We start from the raw sequence: 22,146 nt of genomic DNA, 5'->3' as shown, positions 1-22,146 counted from the left end.
CCAGAGCAGGGAGGGTCAGGCAAGGATTCATGCAGCTGAACCCTGAGGGGAGAGTAGGTGTTTACCAGATGGAAACAGGAAACAGGGAGGGTGTCCAGATTGAGGGCAGTGGGAGCTGGGACAAGGAAGTGTGAAACTACATGTGTGTCTGGCCATGCTAAGTGGAGAAGAGATTGGAATGGAGGCTGGGGAACCAGTGACAATGGCCCTGGTGACGGGGAAGATGGCCAAAGCAGGCCTGGTGGGCATAGAGATCAAGCATGACACAGGAGGTGGACCTGACTGGATGTGGGGCAATGCAGAGAGAGAGAAGGGTCAAATGGTGCTGGGTCTCTAGCCAGGATAGTGATGAGTGTCTGACAAGTTTAGGGACGAGATGTTTCCTTGGGTGTCTGGGGGATCTCAAGTAGAGAGGCACAGCAGGCTGTTAAGTGGGTGAGTTAGGATAACGCAATAAAAGGTCCCCTCTCCCCCATCTCAGTGGCTTAGGACAATAGAAGTTTGTTTATTGCTCATGTAAAGTCCAAAGTCATGCACCTGACCAGGAAGGGGGGGGAGGGTAGCTCCCATGCTGTTCTGGTTGAAGGACTGAGCTCCTTCCTTCTTGCGGCTCTATCACTGGGTCTGGGACCTCAGATCCTCTGCCAGGTCTTCTGTACCTGGATGGTGGATGGGGGAAGAGAGAGAGGAGAAGATATTCCTGCTTCTTTTTAAAAAAATGATTTTATTTTGAAGCAGTTTTAAACTTACAGAAAAGTAGCAAGAATCCCCACACACCCTTCCCCCAGACACCCCATAGCATTTGTGCCATATGCCCCAGAGATGTTCTTTGTAACAAAGAGACCTCATTTGGGATCATGAGTTCTACCCACTTGCCAAGGCTCTCTCCCCTTTGACTTGGAGCAGCTCCTAAGGCTTTCCTTGAGTTTGATGCCCTTGACCTTCCTGCAGAAAACAGGGCAGTCATTTTGCAGAATGTGCCTTAGCTTGGGTTTGTCCAGACTTCCTCATGATTAGATTTGGGATACACTTCTTTGGGATATAACATTAGTGATGTTGTCTTATCATCGTGTTCTACTGGGTGGCGCATGATCTTTATTTGTCCAATTATAGATGATAACCTTGATCATTTGAGTAAGACGGTGCCTGCTAGGTTTCTCCACTGTAAAGTTCCTTTTTTTCTTTGTAATTAATAAGTATTTGTGTGGCAATATTTGGAGACTATGTAAATATCCCTATCCCACTTTCGTCTACTATGCTTATCACCCACTGATGTCCCTTGGCTGAATAACTTTAATGTTTGCCCAATGGAAGTTTTTTATTTTCATTTTTCCTCCTACATTTATTCACTGGCTTTCTGTTGTAAGTAAAAGCTTTCCCTTCTCTCTGTTTAATTATATCTGTGTGGAATCATGGATTCATAGTTTATTCAATGGACTATAATCTATTGTTTCCATTATTTTGATGCTCCAATTGTCCATATTGGCCAGTGAGGGCTCCTTCATACTAGCTTCTGTGTTCTTTTGACATCTCCCCATCATTCTTTGAGCACTTCCTTCAAAACAAAATGTTTTAGACTTACTTTGTACTTTCCCTGGAATCAGCTACTTCTCTAGTGTCCTCTTTACTAGAGAACGGTATTTAGAAGCAAAGATCTAGGTACTAGGTGTGCTTCTTACTCTGAGGTGTTGCTGCTCCCAGGCCCTCTCGGTAGACAGACCTTACATCTATATTTATTTCTATCTCTATATGTTGCAAGCCATGCCATGCGTTAACACTGATAGTTCCAATTTGATACCACAAGTTCAATACCACAAGGTTCATTCCAGCTCTCCCCTTTTCATATTGGCACCTCCCTCCTGTCAGTGAGAAACACGGCTACATTATCCTCAATATATTAACTTGTTTGCTCCATCCCTTGCATGTGGCTAGTCTTCTGACCCCATCAGGCTGCCCCTGCCACTCTGCTCTGATGCTGCTCTTATACGGATCACCATTACTGCTCCGCACAAGCCTGCCTCATGATTTTTTTGACTTCATTAGGAAGAGGGAAGAAAGCCACCCTTGCTTCTTAACTGCTTCAGCCCAGAAGTGACACATATAACTCCTGCTCATGTTCCTTCCGTGAGAATTTGGCCCTGGCCAGAAGCGAGGTGGGGTGGGGGGAGATGGGCAACGTAGTCCCCGGCAGGGCAGATGCTCCTCAGCAGGACCCCTATGCCATAGAAGGGGAGAATGACCTTTGTGGAGAGCTGGCTGGCTGTGCCAAGCTGGGTCTTGTTTTAGTGCTGCTTTAAGAACAAAAACTCACTCGTATTACCAAAATCAAAGTAGGTTTAGTGTTCAGACCCTCCTGCACAGGTGCCAGAAAGCTCCTTGGCCTGGGGAAGCTCTGGGGGCCACTAGGTGTGAATGATGACTCAGCATCCCTCTCTGCTTTATTCCCTCTCTTCTGGCCTCCTGGGCGCTCAGAGTCTCTCCTTCCTCGTAAGTGCAGTTTGGCCTTTCTGGCCCTTCTCTCCATGACCTTTTATCTCTAGATCTCCTTGTCACATGCCCCATTTGCCCCATTATCAGATTTCTTCACTAAATGCTCAGAGAGCAAATACCTGCTTGAGCCTATCATCTTCTCATGCCGTGCAACATCTGGGGCCGCTGTGAGAGGAAGTGCAGTGAAGGGCCTGGGGCCACTGGTGTTTAAGGGACAGAGGCAGAGCCGGAGCCTGCAAGGGGGCTGAGAAGAGACAAGCAGAGGCACAGGAAGAAAACCAGGGAGGCTAAGACCTAGGTGAGCAGGGCAGACACCAGAATCTGTTTTCCTCTCTTCTTTGTGGCCATACACTAGACTGCATCTCCTGGCCACCCTCACGGTCAGGTGTGTCCGTGAGTTCCAAAGGGCAGAAGGGAGGTGTGCCACTTCCAGGCCTGGCCTATAAGAACCTTCTACTTGGCCTTCTGTGCACCCTACCCCCTGCCCCTGGTGGGAGTGGAGGCATCCCTTAAAAGAGACCTTGGGGGCTTCCCTGGTGGCACAGTGGTTGAGAGTCTGCCTGCCGATGCAGGGGACACAGATTCGTGCCCCGGTCCGGGAAGATCCCACATGCTGCGGAGCGGCTAGGCCCGTGAGCCATGGCCACTGAGCCTGCGCGTCCGGAGCCTGTGCTCCGCAACGGGAGAGGCCACAACAGAGGCCCACGTACCGCTAAAAAAAAAAAAAAAAAAAAAAGATCTCGTTGAATCTTTTCTACAGTGATTCGGGTAGGTGCTAATATTTGCATTAAATAGGTGAAGATGGATTATCTGTCACCAAATTGGCTTGATCCTACCTCCAGGTTGTAGCTTGCATCAGTACATTTCTTGACAGATCCGAGTGCTTTCTTCTTCTCCCTGGACTCCCCTCCTGCCCAGTTTACCCAATTTCAGGCAGCCCTCCCATTCCCCTGTCTTTTCACCCTCCAACATAACTCAGACCTCACTCTTCAGCTTAAAACCCATCAGTGGCATCCCGTTGCCCTTGGGATCACACGGGCAGTCTTTACCAGGACCTGGAGGCTTGTGCCACCCTGCCACGCTGGGGCACTCTGTCCCCGACCACTTCTGCAATGCCCCTGCTCTCAGCTATTTATCCTGCCTTGGCCTTTGCACACCCAGAGCATACTTATTTTCCCTCTGCCCAGGACTAACTTCTCATCCTTGGAGAGAGGCCTTGGCACCCTTCTTTTGCCCCCGGTCTTTCTTACTGCAATTAGTGATACATATGTTTTATTGTTGTTTAGTATTTTTCCCTAGACTATTACCTGGAGGAAAGCAGAAACCATGCCTGCATTGTTCTACATTTTACAACCCCTCACTCCCACACGGCGCGCCCAGCACAATGCCAGGCGTGGAGTAGGTGCTCAACTGGGTTTGCATTTTTGTTTATATGTGTGAAGGCAGGAGGCTAGTGATCCGTCCGAGATCTCACAGCCAGTGCCGGGGCCCGCGCTCTAAAGGCTGGAAAGGCGTCCGGACCGAACTTTGAGCAGAGTCCGAGGGGCCGGGGCAGCGCGGGCGGCCTCGACAGTAGCGGTCGAGTGCTCACGATTGGGGCGATTGGCTTCCCGGGCCGGCGGCGCGGGCGGGCCGGAGGCTGCAGTTCTGGGGGGGGCCGCCGGGGGCATAGCCGAGGCTGGAGGGCAGACGCGCCGAGTCACGCCGGCAAGGGAGGGGCCTCGGGCCCGGCGGCGACCACGGGAGCTCCTGGCCGGAGCGGGAGCCGGAACGGCGGGAGAACGCCCGCAGGTGAGGGGCGCGTCGGGGGAGCTCTGCGGGACTTCTGCGCCTGCAGGGCCCCATGAAGCCCGAACAGCGTCCGGGGCCGGGGAGGAGAGGGCGGTCGTCTAGGACAGTAGTCCCGAACCTTTTTGGCACGAGGGACCGGTTTCGTGGAAAACAACTTTTCCACGGACGCCGTGGGGGTGTGTGTGGGTGGGAGGAGAACGGTTCAGGCGGTAATGCGAGAGATAGGGGGGAGGCAGGGCGGCAGATGAAGCTTCGCTCGCTCGCTCGCCCGCCGCTCACCTCCTGCTGTGCGGCCCGGTTCCTAACAGGCCGAGGACTGGTATCGGTCCGCGCCCCGGGGGTTGGGAACCCCCGGTCTAGGATGAGGAGCTCAGGCCTGCAGCAACCCAGGTCCCCCAAAACTCAACGGGGAGCTTTGCTCCCAGTGAGGACGGAGCAAACTCGCCTCCTCCGCGTCCGCTCCCCCCGCCCCCGCAAATCCCTGCTAAGTCTTCCCAAGTAAGACAGGCACCGCCCCCCGTCACCACCCCCTCCCCCAATCCCGGGAGGGCCCCGAGGGTCGCCGCTGGGCGGTGGAAGCTGCTGCGGGGCGGACGGAAGCCCGTGTCATAGGCAGGAGGAAAGCCTCAGTGTCCAGGAGGAAAATGCCCGGGGTAACCCAGTGCCCATAGGCTCCAGGATGAACTGGGAGGTCCTGCTTCTCCACGGAGCCCCAGCTTCCGCACTAAGGCACTAAGGCCAGAGGTGACCCAACTAACTCTGATGGGGCCGGAGGTTGGGGGGAAGCCCAGGACTCCTGATCCACCGGGAGCTGCTTTTAGTGCCTGATGTTGGGTGCTTTTCTTTCAACAGCACCCACTAAACACACCCTGCCTTTCCCCTCTGATTAGACTCCCTTTGACCCTTGGTTGTACCGTGAGGGTGGGGAGGGGAGAGATGCTTAGGAGCTGATGGTCCCATCGGAGGACAGGCACAGGGCAGAGAGTCAGACATAGTTTGTGAAGGGGCTTCCAGGTGTCCCGGCTCTGCACCTTGTGTTCAAATGCCAACATGCAAAATATGTAAATATATAAATTATCAAGGAGTCCTGCTTGGGTGTGTGTATGTGCCCCAAGCTTTCAGAGCCCTCCAAGGGAGACCGTGTGTAACCCTGCATCTGGAGGGTCCATTTCACAGGAGAAGACTGAGGCCCAGCTGGGCGGGGCCTTGCTCAGGACTACCCAACAGTTAAGGAGGAGCTGGGTAGAGCGGGTGTGCTCCAGGGCCAGCCTGATCTTTGTGTCTAGTGGTGAAAGAGGAAGCCAGGGTCCAGGCACAGATCATGGGGATGTTAAGGGAACCACGAAGTGACTGGCTCCCAGGAGACTGTACAAGTTGCGTGGCCTAGGCTTCAGCACCGGAGCCTGTATGACACCTGCATGAACCTGTCTGCCCAGAAGTGCCCTCTCCTGAGGGCATGAAGGGACAGCCCTCTTCAGACTTTGAGCCTCTTTCAGAAATTGGTCTTTTTGGGTTTTGTTCACCATGTGTTCCCTGGGGGACTAGCCATGGAGTGCCCACTCTCAGCCTGGTCCCTGGGGTCCAGTGAGGGAGGCTGCCCACCCCTCTGCCTTCGCCGGGTTGGAGAGATATATTCATGGTGCTTCAAGTCACACTGTAGGCCCTCTCATCCAGGATGGCCACTCTGGAAACAGCTGTGGAAATCTACCTTGGGGGTAACTGGTGAGCACTCAAAAGCTGGGTGTTTTATTTGTAATCTCTATGAAACAATTCTGGGACGACATCTTTGCTTTGATCAGAGCCCACATGGTTCCGCTGTGTGTCTTCAGAGGCATGACCTCCCCACAGCTTTGGCCTAAATATAACTTCCTTGTTTTTCAGTAGGTTCCTAAAAGCCCTTTGTCTGTATTATTAGAGAAGAATCCACCTGGGATCAGGCTGGGTGTCCTTGGCAGAGAAAACAGGATTTACTGAGAAAATTTGAGTGTAGACCATATTGTGTGTGTTGGGGGAGGGGCAAAGGCAAAATTACTTAGGAGTTGCTGCACAGTTAGGAATTGTTTTCTTGGACCTGCTTTTTTTTTTTTTAATAAATTTATTTATTTTATTTATTTATTTTTGGCTGCATTGTATCTTTGTTGCTGCGCGCAGGCTTCCTCTAGTTGTGGCAAGTGGGGGCTACTCTTCGCAGCAGTGCGCAGGCTTCTCACTGCGGTGGCTTCTCTTGTTGTGGAGCACGGGCTCTAGGCGCACGGGCTTCAGTAGTTGTGGCACGCCGGCTCAGTAGTTGTGGCTCGTGGGCTGTAGAGCACAGGCTCAGTACTTGTGGCACACGGGCTTAGTTGATCCGTGGCATGTGGGATCTTCTGGGACCAGGGCTCAAACCCGTGTCCCCTGCATTGGCAGGCGGATTCTTAACCACTGCACCACCAGGGAAGTCCCCTTGGACCTGCTTTTATGCTAACATTCCTGCATCTGGGAAGATTCAGTTAAGATTCTCTGTGATCATTCTCTTGCCTTGATGGTCAGTAAAATCAGATGGTAGGTTTGCAGTTCCTCAAAAAGTAAAATCTAGAGTTACCATAGGACCCAGCAATTTCACTCCCAGGTACAAACTTAAGAGAATTTTTTGTTCACACAAAAAGTTATACACAGATATTCATAGCAGCCTTATTCACATTAGCCAAAAGGTGGAAACAACCCAAATGTCCATCAGCTGACAAATGGATAAACAAAATGTGGTATCTCCATACAATGGAATATTACTCAGCCATAAAAAGGAATGAAATACTGTTACAAGTTACAGCTTGAATGAATCTTGAAAATACTGCGCTAAGTGAAAGAAGCCAGACACAAAAGGTATGGAATAGGCAAATCTATAGCGACAGAAAGATTAGTGGTTGTCAGGGCCTGGAGGGGGGAGGGAATGCTAATGGATGTGGAGTCTTTTTGGGGAGGGGGCGATGAAAATGTTCTGGTGTTAGGTTGTGGTGATGGTTGCACAACTTTATGAATGTGCTAGAAATCACTGAGTTGTACACTCTGAGATAGAGAATTTTATAATATATGAAAAAATATCTCAATTAAAAACATTAGATTGTAGGAAGCCAGGTCTGTCTTTAAAGCTTTATTATTTCACTTAAAAACATTCAAACAGTAAAAAAAAAAGGGGGGGAAAATCTCAAAGAAGAAAGTAAAAACATCATCTGGCAACCACTATTAGCATTTTGGTTTAGAGTGCAGATCTGGTCAGACTGTTGAGGGTTGAACTGGGACAAGTTACTGAAATTCTTTCCACAATGAGGAGGAAACCCCACCTATTCAATGCAAAGACATTGATAAAAGTGCAGTGGATGCTCACTGCTGTCATCATTACTTGTATGTGTGTATATGTAGCTAGGTGCCTGGGTCTGATGGCCCACAATGGAGATTAGGCTCTACATGACTTTCTATTATCTGACTTTTTGATGGACAAGCTTTTTTTTTTTTTCCTAAGACTTTATGTGTTTAGAGTAGTCTTAGGTTCACAGCAGAATTGAGTGGAAGGCACAGAAATTTCCTATATGCCTCCTGCCCTGACACATGCATAGCCTCTTCCATTATCGACATCACTCACCAGAGTGGTCTGTTTGTTACTGAACCTACATTGACATAATCACCCACAGACCATAGCTTACATTACGTTTCACTCTTGGTCTTGTGCAGTCTGTGGGTGTGGATGAATCGTGGACAAACTTTTCATGTAAAAAATCTTCCACTGTAAAATTGAATGTCTCCAGACTATTCCATTGTATGGGTGTGTAATAGTGTATCTTCTAATCTCATTGGTGGAGGTTTCCATTGATTGATGGAGTCGCCCACCGATGGAGGCTGTTTGCCCAGCACTGCTGCTACATTAGAACATATACTTCAGCATCATCGGTTGCACGCTTGCTTTTTGAGCACCTGCTGGGTGTGTGGCTAGGAGTGCTGGTCCATGGCTTAAGCCAATGATTTAGGTGTGTGGTGAAGTAGGTCATGGCCGAGCAGAGGGGAGTCTAGCTGTCCTCGGGTCCAGGTGAGAATTGGCATTGGAAGAGCCAAGGGAGAGGCGGGTGACCAAGAGTGTTGGGCAAGGGAGGCTGCCGAGGAGAAAGGGTGGAATGGGCTGGAGCGCCACCAGGCCCCCGTTCCCCAGGTGGGTGTATCAGAGGTCAGTGGAGGAGAGAGAAGAACAGATTCCAGGAGAGGCCTCAGGTGGCTTGTGGTGTAAAAGCGCCTCCCCTCCCTGGCCCAGCTGTGGCAGCCCCTCTTGGGCCTGGGTGTGCCCTCAGGCCCCAGACTCTGCACCGGAACTCTAAAGAATCAATTCACCTTTACTGAGGGCTGTGCCTAGTTGGGTGAGGCCAGGGTTTGTCCTTTGGGGAAGCCAGTTAATGATCCTGGGGGGCTGAGGGAGCAGGGGTTCAACTCCTTTGGCTAACCCACTGCCCATCAGGCCTGTGCCGAGCTCACTGGGCTTTCTTCCCTGCAAGGGCCCCAGGGCAGCATGTAGGCCCAGACACTGCCCTAGCATGACAGGCCCTCTGTGTGTGCTGTCCCCTGTCCCCTGCCCTCCTGGCTGCCCCACCTTGTTCCCTGAACCCCTCCCACCCCCTCCCTTCCTGCCACTGGACTTCTTGGCCTAAGCTGTTCCCTCTGTGAAGAAGGCCCCTGGCCCCAGCTGTTTTTCAAGGCTCCACCTTGAGCCTCCCTGGGTGGTCCACGGTGGACCCCTCTCCCCAACAAGCTGGGTAGCCTCTCTCAGGCCTGTGCCCCGCCAGCTTGGAAGCAGAGCTCTCTGGGTGTGTCTCTGACCTCTTCGCTGGCTGCTGGCCCCAAGGGCAGGCTGGCACAGAGGGGGCCATGTTGAAGGGGCAGGTGAAATGCACCCCTTCCATAGCTTGCCTGACTGCCTGCCACATGCCCGGGCCCTGCTCAGCTCCTGGTGTCTGCTCCTGTCCCTGGCTGGTCCCCGGGGCCCTTTAGGGTCCTGGCCTAGGTGGCAGATTCAGCCTGATGAACACTCACGGGGCCAGCTCTGGACCACTTACTGAGGGCCTGGAGCAGTGAAGGTGACACTGCCTGCTGGGGGACTTGTTTTGGTTCCAGCCCTAGAATGCACAAGCCTCAATGCATTGGGGACCATTTAGCCAATGAGAAACAAAGTTAAATCCCCTCCAATCTCCTATGCCAGATCTACCCTCCCTCACCCAGGTTTTCACTTCCCCAGAGGAGAAATTAGACAGTGTGTATTTGAATACAACAACAGTGTCTGGAGGTCCAACTGTAAGCTGCCCCCGTAAGTGTGGAAAGATCTGGGGACCATCTTGGGGGTCACCATGTCTTGGAAACCTATTGTGCAAGGGCATTTTAGGCTGTCTCCTCCCATTACAGGGGGTAAATGGAGGCCCAGAGAGGGGAGGGGTTGTGCCCCAGACTACACACCTGATGGAGGACAGAGTGGTGACCTTCCAGCTGCCTGCATTGCTGTCCGAGAGGTGGGCTGGAATGTTCTTCCCCATTGAGCTTTTCGACAGCTTGCTGTCTGTCCACTTCCTCCCTCCTTGCCGTGCTCACATGTGAGTGTGAGCCTGGTGCACATTTGGCCTGCAGACCTGGCCCTCCATCCTCTGCAGATACTCTCTTCGATTGCAGGTTCCCTTTCCTCGACATCAAGCAGGACCTTGCACCCCCTGCCCCTCTCACTGGAGCCCACGTGATGAGCGCTTCTCCATCCTCTTTCTCACCAGCAGACTTCCTTTTTGGTCCTTGACCAGCACTGTTTCTTCTCCCAGCAGAGATTTCTCCCTGCCCCCTTCCTCCTGGGGGGTGTCACCCACCAGTCGCAATGTACATCCTCTGTTCCAGGAATGCTCAGGGGACCACCTGCCCACAGCAGGCCCCTCCTCCCCACCCCACTGTCATGGCCTTAATCACATTGCATCCTGTTTTGCAGGCTGATTGTCATAACTTGCTAATTGATCTCCTCAGACCTGGGGCTGAAGCTGGTGACATGTGAGCTGCGTGGAATCTGGTCGCAGTGTTTGCTTAGTGTGGTGCTTAAATAATTTTGTTTTGTTCTTTTAAGGTGGCCTGTGCTTACCAATTCCCCAGAGGTGTACCCACCATTTTTGGTTACTGTGCACCTGCCCAGTTTCCCACAGCTACATCATCCACCTGGCCCTTTGAGTTTGAAACCCTGCCTTTACAAGGGCTGAGACCATATCTGTCTGTCTGTCTCTCTGACTACAGCATCCACAGCACAGAACATGTCAAAGAGCAGGAGGTCTATTAATTTATACTGTTGAGTGAATGAATATATTTACGAGTGAAAAAAAGTGCAAAAACAGTTGTTTAACGTGTGCAAAAACAATAATCATGATTGTAGGTGCACAGAATATCTCTGGAAGGATTCACGTAAACTTGGTAACAGTAGATGCCTTGGAGAAGGGAACTGGGTGGTTGAGGGGATGAGATGGAATTAGGATACTCCTTGTTCCTTTGGAATTTAATTCAAATTTTACAAAAATTGGAATTTCATAAAAGATGATTATATACTTTTAAAGGATCAAGCCTTGGCATTTGAGGCCATTCTTGATATGGACCCACCTCTGCCCACCCAGCCCTCGAGCCCCCCTGAATCGGATGTGGTCTCTCCTCCAACCCCAGCAGCACCTGGTCCGAGATGGGGTCCCAGGTCTCGATGGACGTGGGAGCCGTGCATGTGGTGATCGTGGGCGGGGGCTTTGGCGGCATCACGGCCGCCAGCCAACTGCAGGCGCAGAACATCCCCTTCGTGCTGGTGGACATGAAGGACTCCTTCCACCACAACGTGGCAGCCCTCCGGGCCTCCGTGGAGAGTGGTAATGGGCTCTTCTCTGGGGCTTTCTTTGTGACCGTGGTCTTGTCACCACTGTGGACCACAGGGTGGTTTTCTCCCGTTAGGGCAAGGTGCCTAAATTCCACCATTAGACAAATTCTGGGGAATCTTAAGGTCCCTGGCCTTAAGCAGCTACCATACCAAGGCCCCAGAAGTCACAGCGAGAGCTTCTCCGAGGACCTGGGGCCCAGACTGGCGCTTTAGGGGGTAGTGGGTACCCAGGGGCTGTTTAACCAAGGGGCCCCTGTTGGCATGCAGCTCTGGAAATGTTCTGAGTTATTCTGGCCTCCTGTGGGCAGCCCAGTTTTACACCGTGACCTCCTCTCTGTCCGTTCCCCAGGGTTTGCCAAAAAGACATTCATTTCCTACTCGGTGACCTTCAAGGAAAACTACCGGCAGGGCCTGGTGGTTGACATAGACCTGAAGAATCAGACGGTGCTGCTGGAGGACGGCGAGGTGAACCCAGCGGGGGCTGGCCATCCTCAGCTGGCTTCAGGGGGCCCCTGGGATGTGGCTGCTGGTGGGAGGACACCTGGGCCCGTCTCCTCAGGGGCAAGGGCCCCCCATGCCCGCCTGGTGCCTGGCAGATAGCAGATGCCTCCTGAGCAAAGGCTGGGCCCCAGCAGCCACAGGAGAGCAGTGCAGAGCCTTCCCTGTGTGCCGGGCACTGTTTTAAGCCTCACGTGATCTCCTTTAATGCCCACTGTGACCCTGTGAGGGAGGTGGAGTAGCCTCGGTTCACCCAGAGGTTAAGAGGCTTGCCCAGGACCCCACAGCTGGAGAGAATCAGCCAGGATTTGGACCCAGGCTGCTTTGCCCCAGAGCCCTCACTCTGAAAGCCAGGGTCCCAGCCCAGGGGCCCCCTCACTGTCTGGAATCAAAGGGTAGGCACCACAATCCCACATCGCCCGGGAGGGCAGAGGTTTTCTTCCCGAAGTTTGTGTCCCTCAGCCCTGGGGTAAGCATGGTGCCTGGTGTATCCTTGTGGGACCAGAGCTCCGTCAGCAAGCTGCCGGCAGCCCACCCTCCATGCTGAGGGTACCCTCCAGCCTGGCCCTCTACTCTAGTCAAAGCTATGGGGGGACTGTACAAAGGGGCTCCAATTCCTGTCCTCAATGAGTGTGGTTTAGCGTGAATGAATCAATCTTCCTTGAATCAATTTTGAGGCTGTAGAATCTCCAGTTGGCAAGATTACTGAGAACGTCCTTATCCTGTGGTTTTGGGTCCATGAGGGCATCTCAGGCCTCCACAGGGGTAGTGGGGTCTGAGTGGGATACAGACCCTCCAGTCCCCCTTCCATCAGAGCAGCTCTGGGTTTGTCAGTTTTATATATTTAGGCTCCAAACAGGAATTCCACCACCCCCACTTTGTTTTTGTTGGCCAGGATAAGGGGAAATTTTTTCTAAAATACTGGTAATAATAGGGAGATTCTAAACTAACTCCACACTGGAAGCTGGAATCCTGCTTATTCCCCACGAGCCGTTTCCTGTTGCCCGCTCACCTGCCCCACTGCCCCTGTGGGGAGCTCTCCCCGCCCGTGCTGTTTCACGGTGGGCGGTCCAGCAGGAGGTAAGCTCTGCCTCCTTGGGTATTTCCTGGGTTCTAGCGCCATCCCTTGGTCTAACCCGGGATGGTTTTGCTCCCCAGCAGGAGGCCTGTCCCCCTTGGTGCTCCTTGCCTGGTGGAGCCTGGGGTTGGATGCAGGAGCCCAGGCCTGCCCTCACCGTTCTTTCCCTTGCCCCTCCCAGGCCCTGTCCTTCACATATCTCATCCTGGCCACGGGCAGCACTGGTCTCTTCCCAGGCAAGTTTAACCAGGTGTCCAGCCAGCAGATGGCCATCCAGGCCTATGAGAACATGGTGACGCAGGTGAGCTGCCTGCTGCCCGGCGGCAGGACAGTGAGGGCAGAGCCAGGGGTGGGGGGCCCTGGGAGAGTGGAACAGCGGTGGGGATGCCCAGGGCTGCAGCAAGGAGCCCCCGGGGCTGCAGTGGCGCTGTGGAGATGGAGAGTTACCAGGAAGAGGCTCCTGGGAGGAGACCTTTGGACCTATCCTGAGGTCTGGACGTGAGTACCCAGACCTGCTCATGTAGCGACTGGCTCATGTTTGCACGGGGCTTGTGTTTTATAAAGCGGGCTTGGATCCATGCTCTCAGTCACTTCTCACGGAGATCTGGAGAGGTGGGTGGGATGGGTCTGTCCCCACTGAACAGATGAGGTGTGGGGACCCAGAGAAGGTCGTACAGCTGTGTGACCAAGGCCAGGTCTTTCCCTCTCTGCACAGCTGCTGAGAGGCCTGGGGAACCTCTGGCACAGTCATGAGCAGACGTTAGAGTGGAGGTTAGGAACCCGGCCTGGAACTCAGGCAGATCCGGGTCACCTGCAAGGTGGGCAGGTAGTGAGAAATGCAGGGAGACACCCAGCAAGAGCTGGCCCCGAGGCAGCACATTTGGACCCTGAACTTGGAAAGGGTTCTCTATGCTTCTTTGGCCAAGGAACCCACTCCCTAGGCTGGACCCCGAGGCAGGGCAGATTTGAGGGGGCACCTTAACGTTTCCTCCTTCTTCAGGTCCAGTGCTCACAGTCCATCGTGGTGGTCGGAGGAGGCTCTGCGGGAGTGGAGATGGCAGCAGAGATTAAAACAGAATACCCCGAGAAAGAGGTGGGCCGGTGGCCTTGTCCTTGAACTCTCAGAGGCGGGATTCTTTTTTGTCTGATGAACATCAGAATTTGCTCAGGGCCTGGGAGGGGAGCCCCGTTACCATAAAGTGGGAGCATGTGTTTCCTGTCTCCTGCTCTCTGCACTGGGGGACCCCCTAAAGTCCCATTCTGCTGGGAATTTTACCTGGAGAGCCAGGGTGCATCCTAGTTCAGTGAGGGGTTCTGCCCTCTGGGCCAACCCGGAGGACCACGCCCCGGGGGGATACATTATGAAAGGTTAACTCCCGTGTCCCCCTGCAGTAATGTGGCCTTTGCGATATAAACGTAGACTTTTGATTGCCTCTTTTTGCCAACAACCAGCTTGATCAAAGACACCCTCATGGGTGTCTTGTCTGGAGCAAGCACAGCCTTTTGGTGTTTAAGGGACAGTAGCCCTTGCCCTAGACAGCATGTAGGGGGACCCTGAAGTGTACACCTCACAGCCCATGCTGGGGAAGGACTGGCCAGCACTGCCTCTTTTTAGTGATAGAGGGATGGAGACCCTGCCAGCATCCTGGAGAGAAAGAGAGCAGGCTGTAAAGGCTCAGCCTAGGGCTGAGTGACGATCAGCAGTTATGGGTCCTTGAGGCAAGAGCTTGCCCAGCTGATGCCAGATCATCTTCTGGGAGCCACGCGGAGCCTGTGTCTGTTCTTTTTCCCTAGGGAAAGGCAGGTTGGTTTTGAAAAGTAAGATCAATATGGGCTAATTTAATTATATGGCTATTCTCTGACAAATTATTGGAAATTATTATGGGTGGTTCATGTAGAAGTTTATTAATTTTGATTTATGGGGTAAAGACTGGTCTGAAGTAGTAAATAACTCAGTATAATTCCCAAATGCTTATAACTAATAGACACATAAGAGTAATAGTAGCCACCCTTTATTAAAGAGTCACTATGTGCTGAGTTACGTGCTTTATACTTACTTTCTCGTTTCATCATTACAAAATTCCTATGAGTAGGACTGTGATCCATCTTACTGGGTCTTCAGGAGGTGTGTGAGTGGGTATCTGAGATGGGATTTCAACCCAGGCAGTCTGATTTCAAAGCTCAAGCTTTGAACATCACTGCAGGCTCCCTCTCACTTCACTGTGCTGACCCAGACAGCAAGTAGACGTGCCTGGAAGCACCAGTTTTAGAACCAGCCTTAATGTAAATGTCAGCCTGATTTACAGTTAGAATGTCGATGGCTTATATATAGACTGTATAAGTGCCCAAGGATGCTTGAAAATAATTTTCCACGTGGCCCTCTGTGAGGTGTGTGTTGTGAAGCATTGGCACATCTGAAAAAATCCTACCCTGGGAGATGTGGGCTCCAGCCCAGCTCACCATTAACTGGTTCTAGCAGTGGGCAAAGTACTTCTCTGGGGCCTCAGTTTCCTCACTTGTAAACTGGAAGTTGGGGAGGAGGTGGGAGAGACAGGCTGATACGTTTTTAAGCCTCTTTGCGTGAGCAGGAGACTCAGTGGCTCCTTCTCTGCCCTGTGGTTGTTTGTCCCCAGGTCACTCTCATTCACTCCCAAATGGCCCTCGCAGACAAGGAGCTCCTGCCCTGTGTCCGGCAGGAAGTGAAGGAGATCCTGCTCCGGAAAGGCGTGCAGCTGCTGCTGAGTATGTGCCAGGCCCCTCCTGCCCTGCCCCTCTCCCTGGCCTGGTGAGACTTGGCTGAGGCTTGGTCCCTGCTCACAGCCTGAGCGTGGCCGCGCTCAACCCCAGGCTCTGTGTCCTGAGGTGGGGCTGCAGAGCCTGTTTAGCCTTGTCGTCCAGCTGGAGGTGTGTCTGTCCCCAGGCAGGGCAGAGGCCCCTGTACTTACGGGATTTTCCTGTCATGCAGGCAGCACTGTCCTGGCTGTTGCTTTGGATACAGTACAGGTGGTACCCATTTGTTGAATGGTTTAAAAAGTCATATAAAAGGGACTTCCCTGGTGGTCCAGTGGTTAAGACTCTGTGCTTCCAACGCAGGGGGCATGGGTTCGATCCCTGGTCAGGGAACTAAGATTCCACATGCTGTGTGGTGAGGCCAAAAAAAAAAAAAAATCATATAAAAGATTTGACCTGAATTATATCTCTTGGTGGAGAGAATAGGTGTTTGGGGTTTGTATTTTGAGGGTGGTGGAGAGCGTGGCTTCTGTCCAGAGCAGAAGGGAGGAGACCTACCCAGCATGTTAGAGTGGGGCTCTCGCCCGTGAGTGTGACCCCCCCCTCCCCAGTTCACGGGCCCGACCCTCTCACCTTTTTCAGGGCGGGCGAGGTGTCTGCTCTCTGAGAGCCCTCCCGGCTCCTGGGCTCTGCAGAAGTGGCTGTGCAGCCCTCTGCCCGCCTGCACTTCCAGGCAGTGAGGAGAGTGGGCTGGCCCTGGACTTCCCTTGCTTACCCCTGTCGGTGGTGAGCCCAGAGGGCTCATCTTGCCTGGTTAGGAGTGGACATTCAGGGAGGCGTGGTTGAGGTCTTCCTCAAATAGCTTTTCCCAGAACCTCTTGGGAAACTTGGCCTTACTTCCCCAAATTGCTTCTTGGAACTTGCTTTCCATCGGATCCCTTGGGGCCAAATGTCCAGATTGTGCTTCTTGGGGTGGCAGAGCGGACCGGTCTCCGGCCCCCAGGCCAGCCCTGGCTTGGGCCCCCGCCTCGGTGGCGTGCCTGCCTGCCCTCTGCCAGCCTCCTGGTCACGGGCCTCCCCTGACAGGTGAGCGGGTGAGCAACCTGGAGGCGCTGCCTCTCAACGAACATCGCGAGCGCATCACGGTGCAGACGGACAAAGGCGCGGAGGTGGCCGCCAACCTGGTGATCGCCTGCAGCGGTATCAAGATCAACAGTTTGGCCTACCGCAGCGCATTTGGTAAGTGGGAGGCCGGGCCGTGACCCCCTCCCCAGGCTGCCTCCTCCCCCTCCAACCCCCGAGAAGGCCCTGCAGGCCTCTCCCCGAGGAACTGGCACTCCACCCTCCCACCCCCACCCCCAGTCTCAACAGCTCATTTGGTCTCTTCAAACTTTAAATTTAGGTTCGGGGCCACTCTTGCTGGGCTTTCCTCAGATGTGTTGATGGTGATTTAGCCCAAGGTGGCCAAAGTGACCAGAATCTTCCAAAATCGGATCCCACCCCCTAGTGGTGAGAGATGGGAACAGGTTTCAGAAGGAAGAAAAAAGATCTATTTTTCTGTTACTTTCCTTGGAACACCGATGAAGAGGAAATTCCAGGGTCAGGCCTTTCTCTGTTCACAGGTGTGCTGCTCTCCCCAAACCCTGACCCAGACGTTTGCCACTTGAGCTTGGAAACGATCATGGGGAGAGGCGGGTAATGAGGCCTCTGTTTGTAAAGCTGAATATTGACCTATTGAGCTAACTGGAGGTGGGGGGAGCTGGACCCATGGCTCCATCTGTGAGCTGGAGGCTCAGTGGCTCCTTCTCAGGCCCCGAGGTGGCCATGTCCCCAGGTCCCCATCATTTACTCCCAGATACCTTTCCTGGACAAGAAGCTCCTGCTGTGTGTCTGGCAGGAAAGAATTATCCAATCCCAGAAGGAAGCTAGTCCAGGCCATGTGTGGGGCTGGGATCGAGGGCTTATAATATACAGAGATCCCAGGACTTAACACCTAATGGTCCTAATGGTATGTTTTCAAAGGTAAATTCTTTTAAGTCCCTTAAAAAGAAAAGTTTATCATCTATTAAAGCCCTGCATTTATTTTAAAAAATCTGATCCACATTCAAAAGGAAATCCAAGATTTGGCTAGGTTGTAACTTAATCATCATAAGTGAATCATTGTTAATCGTGGTAACTTACAAAGAGTCACGCGCGTTATATGAAATGACACTTGCTGGTCTTTCTGACCAGTTTCCACCCCAAAATGGTAACCTCGCCTTTGCAGGAGGAGTTCTGAGGGGGGGACTTCAGGCAGAAATAAACCGGACAGGAGGTTTGCCTCTTGAGGATGTGCCTTTGGAGGGTAGCTGGACCAGCACCACAGCCCATCCTCACTGTGTTCTGGTGACCACTTCTTGAGGCAGCTCAGGATCTTGGTTTCAGGCTGGTTTTCTGGCAGGTGATCAGCTGGCCAGCGATGGCGCTCTGAGAGTGAACGAGTACCTCCAGGTGGAGGGCTACAGCCACATCTACGCCATCGGTGACTGCGCCGATGTGAGGGAGCCCAAGATGGCCTATCACGCCAGCCTCCATGCCAGTGTCGCCGTGACCAACATCGTCAACTCGGTGAAACAGAGGCCCCTCAAAGCCTACAAGCCAGGTCAGGAAGCTCCCCATGCGGCACAGTTTTAAGAGAGTCGGGGTTAGAAACGGTGAAGCCTTTGTGGGCTTTACGATGCCTGACCGCTAGAACACACTCTCAAAGCTGGGGACAGAAACCTCCCCCAGAGCTCTAGGAAAGTATGTCAGGGACTTGCCCACGTCCCTGAAGGCCTTACGCATTTCCCTGCCCTGACACTGAAGGCCCCGGGAAGGGTTTGTGCCCTGGGAGTTGCAGGCCCATGGATGGTGAGCAGGATTCTAGTTTGGCGCGCGGCTCTGCTTCACAGGTTCGCTGACGTTCCTTCTGGCCATGGGGAGAAATGACGGCGTGGGCCAGATCAGTGGCTTCTACGTGGGGCGGCTCATGGTTCGGTTGGCCAAGAGCCGGGACCTGTTGGTCTCCACGAGCTGGAAAACCATGCGGCAGTCTCCACCCTGATGGGGAGGCCGGGCAGGAGATAGGTACTGCCACCGCCCGGTGATCAGATTTCTTGACAAATGGTACCCGCTTGACAAATGCCAAAGGGCAAAAGCTCTTTTCCTGGAGTAAGATGTCAGTGATGTACTGACCAGAAACACAACTTAGACAAAACCAAAAACTGGGAGAGAGAGAGAGAGGGATATTGGTGTTAAAAAAAAAGACACCCTTAAAGGAGTCTGGGTTTCAAAGGTCTGCTTGCGCTTGTGCTGGATGAATGGTTCACTTGGTCCTGGGGAGGGCACAGCCCACCTTCTCTACCCCAGCCTCCTCTTGGGTGTGTGCACGTGCACATGGTGTGTGGCATTCAGAGCTCTCAGAGTAGGGGCGAGAGCTCAGTATCCTGGTGGCAGGAAGGGTCTCCCTCTCTGTAAGGGCAGGAAGGAGGGCCTGCCCAAGGAGACCAGCTAAGGGGGACTGGGGTGGAGAGATGGCCTACATCCCAGCCTCTCCCATCACATTAGGAGGTGGGGAAGCCTCTAACATCCTGCAACACTCAGGTTGTTAAAAGGAGGTTAATTTTAAACTGTTAGTCCCTACCGTCTTTAATCTTCATGAATCTTTCTATATTTCTATTTTTAGATCCTGATTATATACCATGGGTTGTATTTAAGAAGCGTTAGATAAAATTTCCCTCCTGGTGAGTCCATCCTAATGGAGAGTGAGTTTTTTACAAAGCTGACGGGTTAAGACAGAAACCTGGCCTGCCAGCTGCTGGGGGTGTTTAAAGAAAGATAGCCAAGCTAGCGTGACCGTCGGGTGGGTCGTCATCCTGCTAACGTTCAGGGAGCAGAGGGGGTTTCAGTAGGTGAACCCCTGCATGCTTCCAGGTTACTGTCTTAGGCCAATTTGTAAGTGACAAAACTCCAGCCAATGCTGGGGTACCCTTTGGGAACCTTTGTAGTTTTGTGCTTCTGGTTTCTTGGTCAACCCAATGTCACTTATCTGGAGGCGTAGCCATGTGGCAGTAATGCCTGCCACCAATTATGTTAAGGTATAAAAATGACTTCTCTGTTTGGGAGAAGACTTCTAATCAGGATAAACCTATTTTGGACCACATAGGCGAGATCTCTAAGGCAAAAGTTGTTGATGAGTTCATCTGAATAAATTCAGGCCCTGCCCCGGCCTACCCTACCCCTCCCTGCCCACTTTTAATGGTAACCTCTGGGTAGTTGGCCAGAATTCTTAGGATACCAGCCTCACAAGGGTTCTTGGTCTGTCCTGTCTGGGCTGTGGCCCAGGTCTGTTCCATTTTGTTGCCCAGGCCTAAGTGAGACTGTGCCTTTGTCCCAAAGGATGGCCACCCCAGTGAGGCTTCACCCAGTCCTCCATTCCCGTGGACCACAGCCAACCAGGCTCCCCTTCTGGAAGTGGGACCTGTTGCCTGAGAAACACAAGCCATTCCGTGCCGTCTGACCTGGGGCCTAGCATGGTGGGAGTCTCAGCTCCATAGTGATAGGCCTTGTTCTATTTATAACATTCTTAAGTTTCTACCCATAGGGACACAGTTCTCCAAACTGAGCAAGATGTTACAATAAAAGAGTATGTTGTAAGAAAGACACTGGATCTTTTATTTTTTTCCTTTCATTTTCTTTTTCTTTAAAAAAAACAGAACAAAAAAAGCCTGAAGCAAAATCTTTCTAGGAGTAGTTACAGATATTATAGGGGTAAGGGTAGGGGCACTAAAACAGAAAGAAAAGCACCAGTAAGATGCCTTCCTAATTTTCTTCTCTCCATCACTGAATACAGACAGCCAACAAAGCCCAAGTCACTTCTTTGCCCTCTTCCCTTGCAAAAAGGAGAAACAGAAGATTTTAAGAATTCTGAAAGGATTTTGTGTATGTGAGTGTGTAAAAGTCAATGCTATAAATCTAAAACGAAGTCTGTTTTTTTAAAAAAGTTCTAAAACAACAGGAAGAAAACACATGGAAAGAAACCCCTGGTGGAGACCTGGTTAATTACAGACTGAGGCTCTTTTTAACGAGAATATAAAATGCAGAGGGCTCTTCCCGTGGGCAGGACCTGCTCCTGCAGCCTCTGCTACCTGCTTCCCTTTCAGCTGCCCTCCGCTCACCTGCCGTCACCCTTCCTCTCTCCTTTTAAAAGACAAAACCCCGCTCCTGTGACTTTGATCCTCCTGGTTCCGGATGGTGAGCGCGGCGGCCACCAGTGGGCGCGGGGCGGCTACTTGGCATCAAGCTTGGCCATCTCCTGCACATAGATGCCGATGCTCTCGCTGTCGAAGAGCAGGAAGTAGACGTTCTTCAGCGAGGATGCGCTTGAGTCGTCGAAGTGGGCAGAGATGGCTTTGAGGGTCACCTGGGCTGCCGTCTGTTTGGGGAAGCAGTTTCTGTGCCAAAGGAAGAGAAGAGCTGATGTCACTTTGGTCCTGGGACCCATGGAGTAACTCTGCCCTCAGCCCGGGGTAGGGGCAATGTGGTGGTTCCTTCTTATCTTGGCACCAGGTCCTTGTTCCTGTCACTCGGGGTCTCACCACGTGCAGGCTGGTCCACACACGATCCCCTTTCACCTCAGAAGAGGGACAGCCCAGGAGGGGGACAGACAGGGCACATTGTCCCCACTTCACATATGCCACACTGGCTCAGAGAGGCACACTGGTTTTAGGGCTGGCTGGTGAGCGGTGGCCTGTGTTTGAATCTATGTGACCTGACTCAAGTCCAGCTGAGCTTTAAAAACTACCAACTCAGCTGACACAACATTGTTAATCAACTATATTCCAATATAAAATAAAAATTAAAAACAAACAAAAAAACCCTACCAACTCAGCATTTAAAAAAACCAATATAGGGAATTCCCTGGCGTTCCAGTGGTTAGGACTCCATGCTTTCACTGCTGAGGGCGTGGGTTCAATCCCTGGTCAGGCAACTAAGATCCCATAAGCCTCACAGCACGGCAAAAAAAAAAAAAAAAAAAAGCCAATATAGGTTTTATTAGTTCCCTCAAAACTGGTTTACATGCTGAACAGATTGTTTATTAAAGGGCAATAATGTATGCTCAAAAGTACATCTTCATTAATTCCTGTTTCATGTATTTCATGTTCCTCTCGCTAACCTGTGTGGACGTGCCAATGTAATTTGAGCAGTGACGATTCTGGGCAGGGCCCCAAGCCCCAGGATGCCATGGTGGAGCTGTGCGCCAGGGACGCAGCCATTGTGACACCCCTGGTCATTTGGGGTCAGCCACCAAGCCCTTTGGGCGGGTCCAGGATTGGCCCGCCTAATAAGAATTTTTACTAGCCCAGAATATCTCCGCACGTGGGCCCAGCTATGCAAAGAATTCAACCCGCAGCGCCTCTGGGCCAGGCTGCGGAGACCCAGCACTGCCTGCTCAGGTTGAGATAGGATTACGGCAGGAAGCTAGGCCTCATTCCTTCCTTCTTCGCCTTCCTGTGACTCGGCTGTAACAGAATGTCTTCAGAGTGTAAATCACATCTGCACTACAGAGGGGCTTCTCAGGAGAAAGGGTGTTCAAAATTAAAGCAATAACTCACATTGGCTGTGAGCGTGAGGGGAGAGGCCCTGCTAC

General features: G+C 52.3%; 2 protein-coding genes across 5 annotated transcripts in view; one reads left to right on the top strand and one right to left on the bottom strand.

The window, feature by feature from the left end:
• Nucleotides 1-4,167: 4,167 nt before the first annotated feature.
• Nucleotides 4,168-20,592, top strand: AIFM2 (AIF family member 2; the record flags this gene model as incomplete). 4 transcript variants are annotated; one of them, XM_082639640.1, is made up of 9 exons in its annotated part: nucleotides 4,168-4,281; nucleotides 10,972-11,165; nucleotides 11,523-11,638; nucleotides 12,931-13,050; nucleotides 13,750-13,842; nucleotides 15,383-15,491; nucleotides 16,566-16,718; nucleotides 17,920-18,120; nucleotides 18,410-20,157. In XM_082639640.1, the coding sequence occupies exons 2-9, from the start codon at nucleotides 10,988-10,990 to the stop codon at nucleotides 18,559-18,561; spliced, it is 1,122 nt and encodes a 373-aa protein (XP_082495766.1). In that variant the 5' UTR covers nucleotides 4,168-4,281; nucleotides 10,972-10,987. The 4 variants fall into 4 exon arrangements, with proteins under 4 accessions (XP_082495766.1, XP_082495763.1, XP_082495764.1 ...); XM_082639637.1 differs by having other exon boundaries at nucleotides 4,196-4,281; nucleotides 10,975-11,165; XM_082639638.1 differs by lacking the exon at nucleotides 18,410-20,157 and adding an exon at nucleotides 20,501-20,592 and having other exon boundaries at nucleotides 4,197-4,281.
• Nucleotides 20,148-22,146, bottom strand: part of MACROH2A2 (macroH2A.2 histone) — a 54,454-nt gene continuing 52,455 nt past the window's right edge. Inside the window, exon 9 of the mRNA XM_082639672.1 lies at nucleotides 20,148-20,950. Coding sequence (XP_082495798.1) covers nucleotides 20,785-20,950 — 166 coding nt within the window. The 3' untranslated portion in view covers nucleotides 20,148-20,784. The remainder of the gene's footprint in view (nucleotides 20,951-22,146) is intronic.

Source organism: Mesoplodon mirus, assembly GCF_964341445.2.
Source record: "Mesoplodon mirus genome assembly, chromosome: 2".
NCBI lineage: Eukaryota > Metazoa > Chordata > Mammalia > Artiodactyla > Ziphiidae > Mesoplodon > Mesoplodon mirus.
Note: the sequence above shows the minus strand (reverse complement) of the source record. Positions and strands in the feature narration are given on the sequence as shown.